The sequence below is a fragment of the Vigna angularis genome, chromosome 11 (assembly GCF_016808095.1).
Source record: "Vigna angularis cultivar LongXiaoDou No.4 chromosome 11, ASM1680809v1, whole genome shotgun sequence".
Taxonomy (NCBI): Eukaryota; Viridiplantae; Streptophyta; class Magnoliopsida; order Fabales; family Fabaceae; genus Vigna; species Vigna angularis.
The window spans coordinates 23,190,343-23,195,348 of NC_068980.1; the positions used below are offsets into that span (position 1 = coordinate 23,190,343).

Sequence of the window (5,006 nt, forward strand, 5' to 3'; positions counted from 1 at the left end):
ATGCAACGGTACACTGAGACGGCCCGACGCGTGAAGGATATCAGTCACACCTTCATCATCAGCAATCTACCGTCGTGCTTGAGGCCGGGGTATTTTGCGGAACAGTTGTATGCTGACCCTCCATCAACTATGGAAGAGCTGCAATCCACAATTGCTAAATTCATCCGCATCGAGGATATCCGGAACTCTAGGAGGAAGCAGCAGCAGGATGCCTCTAACCATGATACGAAGAAACTCGCCAAGCGATCGACCAACGACTATAAATCAGAGCGAGCACCCCAGAAAGAGTCGGGGTGGACGTCTAAGTATGATCGTTACACGACCCTCAATGCACCGAGAGCAAGAGTGCTCGAAGAGGCCTTGCACGCCGAACTCTTAACCGTGCGGCGAAAGGCTACTCCAAAAAACGCAGATAATAGCAAAACCTGCCGGTTCCACATGAACCATGGGCATGACACGGAGGAATGTAACATGGTGAAGGATGAACTGGAGCGACTCATCCGTGCAGGCTACCTCCAGAATTATATCAAGGATAGAGTCTCAACTAGAGTCGTGACTCCTCGCCGAAAGGATCCTTCTAGGCGGAGTCCCGAACGATCGCCTACTAGAGACGAGCGACACCGCAGGCGATCGCGCAGCCCGCCCCGACGGATAGAGAGGGCGCGTTCAGTCCGAGGCCGAATCGACACAATATCTGGTGGTTTCGCCGGGGGGGAGTGTCATCTTCCGCCAGGAAACGACATCTGAGACAATTAAAGTCGGTTCATATGATTGATCGACAACCTCGGTCAATCCCTGATATCACATTCACGAACGCAGACTTCCATGCACTCGACCCTGATCATGATGATCCCATGGTCATCACTGCTAATATAGCTCGATATGATGTCAGCAAGGTTCTCGTCGATCAGGGGAGTTCGGTCAACATTTTATATTGGTCCACTTTCAAGAAGATGGACCTATCTGAGGACCTCATCGCCCCTTTTAACGAACAAATCGTAGGTTTCTCAGGGGAAAGAGTAGACACCAGAGGATACCTTGACCTGCGAACTCGGCTCGGAACAAGTCAGGAGGCACCTGAGCTCAGAGTTCGATTCCTGTTGGTCGAGGCAAATACATCGTACAACGCCTTGCTAGGACGACCTTGTCTGAATGCGTTTAGAGCAATTGTGTCTACCCCCCACCTCGCCATGAAGTTTTCGACAGAGCGTGGTACTATTTGTACCGTGAGGGTGGATCAGCGAACAGCCCGACAGTGTTATGTGGCCGGGCTAAAGGTCACCCCTTTTATACCAACTAGAAGGGCGAAAGGAGCTGAGGCAGCGGCGGTCGACTTGGACCCCCGAACCGATGTAGACGAACGTCTTCATCCGCAAGGCGAAGTCAAACTCCTTTCATTGACGGCAGACGCGTCCAAAACCACCAACATAGGCGGGAATCTCACTTCGAGTGAAGAACATGATTTGGGACGTATACTGCGGCATAATGCAGACTTGTTCGCGTGGACGGCCGCCGACATGCCAGGAATCCATCCCGGGGTCATGGCCCACAAATTGTCCATCTTCCGAGAGGCACGACCGGTCGCTCAGAAGAAGTGACGGTTCGGAGAAGAGAAGCGCAACGCCATTCAAGTCGAAGTCGAGAAGTTGATGAACGCCCAGTTCATCAGGGAGTTAACTTACACTACGTGGTTGTCGAACGTAGTCATGGTCAAGAAGTCCAACGGCCAGTGGAGAATGTGTGTCGACTTCACCGATCTCAACAAAGCGTGTCCCAAAGATTCGTATCCCCTACCTAGCATCGATCGTTTGGTAGATGGAGCTTCGGGTCATGTTATACTCAGCTTTCTCGACGCCTACTCGAGATACAACCAAATTCCAATGTACGAGCCTGATCAGAGCAAAACAGCCTTCATTACCGAACATGCTAATTACTGTTATGAAGTAATGCCGTTCGGTTTGAAGAATGCTGGGGCCACTTATCAACGCCTCATGGATAAAATCTTCTATCATCAAATAGGACGATGCATGGATGTATATGTCGACGATATGGTTATTCGCAGCAATTCTGTGGAGCAACACCTGCAGGATTTAAAGGAAGTTTTCGGCCAACTCCGACGGTACAGCATGCGCCTTAATCCTTCCAAGTGTACTTTCGGTGTCCCGGCGGGTAAGTTCTTGGGCTTCATGCTTACACATCGAGGCATCGAAGCTAATCTAGACAAGTGCAAAGCTGTACTCGAAATGGCTGCTCCAAAAACTCTAAGGGAGGTGCAACGTCTAGTGGGTCGGCTCACAGCCTTGTCCCGATTCATTCCGAAGTTAGCTGAGCACATCAAGCCCATCCTGAAGAATTTGAAAAAGGGCACCACACGGCACTGGGACGATGATTGTGAAACAGCATTCAACACCGTCAAACACATTCTCACCAGTCCTCCAATTATGGCTCGACCGGACGATGGGTCCGACTTGCAGCTGTATATCGCAGCATCCCACCACGCTGTCAGTGCGGCCTTGATACAGGAGGTGCCCTCCCTCAAGCTGATATACTTCATCAGTCGTACACTGCAGGGGGCCAAAGAACGATATTCTCGAATTGAGAAAATTGCCCTGGCCCTGCTCACAGCTTCTCGTCGACTTCGACCATATTTCCAGAGCCATCAGGTAGTAGTCCGCACAGATCACCCCATAGCCAAGATCCTCCGCAAACCAGACTTGGCAAGACGGATGGTTTCCTGGTCCGTGGAGCTGTCAAAGTTCGGACTCCGTTACGAGTCACGCAGGTCCATCAAGGGTCAACATTTAGCAGACTTTGCAGCTGAGTTGATACCTGCACTAGAGGACTCGACCCCAAAGTGGATCCTCAGTGTGGATGGTTCCTCAGACAAAAGGGGAGGAGGAGCCGGTGTCGTCCTAGAAGGACCGGGTGGTTTAGTCATAGAGCAAGCCATCACATTCAAGTTTCCAGCTAGCAACAACCAGGCCGAGTACGAAGCCTTAATAGCTGGCCTGTCCTTGGCCAGAGAGTTCACGATAAATCGTCTTGAGTGTCGAATGGATTCAAAGTTGGTAGTCGGCCACGTGAACGGAACTTATCAAGTCAAGGATAATCACTTGCTCCGCTATTTCCACAAAGCTCAAACCTTATTTCAAAACTTCGTCAAGGTTAGCGTCATCCATGTACCCAGGGAGCAGAACGCAAGAGCAGATCTCTTGTCTAAGTTAACTCATTCTAAGGAACGAGCGCAACTATCCTCGATCATTAAGATGACGCTCGACCGTCCTGTCGTGGAAGCTTTCGTCACCAACGTGTCGACACCCATAACAGACTGGCGCCAGAAGATCAAGGATCTCATGGAGAAACAAGACCAAGGGGAGAGCATTACTGTGACCGATTCCAAACGTATTGCACGTTTCGTATGCATAGGCGACGACCTTTACCGCCGCGGCCACGGTACTCCTCTGTTGAAATGCATATCAGAGGAAGAAGCAGACTACGTACTGCGCGGATTGCACACCGGCATATGCGGATTTCATTCTGGTAAGAGCACATTGAGGGCACGCATTCTCCGCGCAGGATATTACTGGCCTACACTCGACCACGATTGTGAGACATTTGTCAAGAAATGTATCTCCTGTCAGGCCCACGGTCACGACATCCATGCACCTCCCGAAGATTTACATAGTATTGTTTCCCCCTGGCCGTTCGCTCAGTGGGGCCTCAATATAGTGGGACCGTTACCGATCGCCAAAGCGCAAAACAAGTTCCTTCTCGTGGCGGTCGACTACTTCACAAAATGGATAGAAGCCGAGCCGTTGTCCGTCATTACTGCCCAACGAGTGCAGCAGTTCATCTGGCGCCTCATCTGTCGGTTCGGCCTCCCTCAGAAGATCATTACTGACAACGGTCGCCAATTCATCGAGCGCAAGCTAGAAGATTTCCTTAGCAATTTGGGCATCAAACATGTCACCTCGTCCGTCGAGCATCCTCAGACGAACGACCAAGCAGAGGCCGCAAACAAAGCCATACTGACGGAGCTTAAAAAGCGACTCGGTGAAGCCAAAGGTTTGTGGGTAGAGGAACTACCAGAGGTTTTGTGGGTGTACAGATGCACTCCTCACGGATCGACAAGGGACACACCATTCAACCTAACTTACGGCACTGACGCCATGCTCCCAGTCGAGGTGGGCGAACCTTCGTTAAGGCGGCATATCACTGATATGTCGCTTAATGAAGAACAGTTGCGGATGAATCTCGATGTCCTTCCTGAGCGTCGAGAAGTCGCCACCATCCGTGCAGAAGCACAGAAGCGAATGTTATCTCGCCGATACAACACCAAGGTCAAACCCAGAGCCTTCAAAAGCGGTGATCTGGTATGGCGAAAACGGGGAGAGGCTAGGAAAAATCGCGCGCACGGCAAGCTTGCAGCCAACTAGGAGGGACCATTCCGCATTATAGAGGACATGTCGAACGGTGCATATCGCCTCCAGCTCCTTGACGGACATCCCGTTCCCAACACCTAGAACGCCACTCATCTTAAATATTACTTTAGTTAACGTTCATTTTCTGCTTTTTATTTGTGAAACATTATTCAACTCCATTTTCAAATACAGAATACCTTTCACTATGATAATTATTTAGTGTCATTTATAATATCTCCAATGTCAAGTCCCAGGGTCGTCGTCTCAGGCACGTCCACACTCAAACGAATTGGGAACACTCAGTCCATTCGAGATACACTCCCACTGGTAGATGTTCACCCTCGAACACCCAGTCCCCTTGGGATACACTCCCTCTGGTAGATGTTCTCCCGAGAACACCCAATATTCCCATATTCGACTGTCACCCTCGACATCGACACTTAAGAAAAAGTTCACAACATCCGCAAACACTCAAACAATTTTCAACCTTCAGCATGCACAGTCATTCGTACTTCAGCATATCCAGGTTCTATATTCGAACAAAAATTTATGTTTATATGTACATCCACATAAGAAAACCCTAGT

General features: G+C 50.0%; 2 protein-coding genes across 2 annotated transcripts; both read left to right on the plus strand.

Annotated features, from left to right (window-relative positions):
- On the plus strand, window positions 1-747 carry LOC108332616 (uncharacterized). The gene has a single exon (XM_017567938.2). The coding sequence runs from the start codon at window positions 1-3 to the stop codon at window positions 745-747; it is 747 nt and encodes a 248-aa protein (XP_017423427.1).
- A 959-nt stretch (window positions 748-1,706) lies between these two features.
- Window positions 1,707-4,436, plus strand: LOC128194674 (uncharacterized). The gene has a single exon (XM_052870237.1). The coding sequence runs from the start codon at window positions 1,707-1,709 to the stop codon at window positions 4,434-4,436; it is 2,730 nt and encodes a 909-aa protein (XP_052726197.1).
- Window positions 4,437-5,006: the final 570 nt, after the last annotated feature.

Excerpts from the sequence above, each read along its gene's own strand:
- LOC108332616 (XM_017567938.2), top strand. The coding sequence starts at position 1 with ATGCAACGGTACACTGAGACGGCCCGACGCGTGAAGGATATCAGTCAC.
- LOC128194674 (XM_052870237.1), top strand. The coding sequence starts at position 1,707 with ATGGTCAAGAAGTCCAACGGCCAGTGGAGAATGTGTGTCGACTTCACC.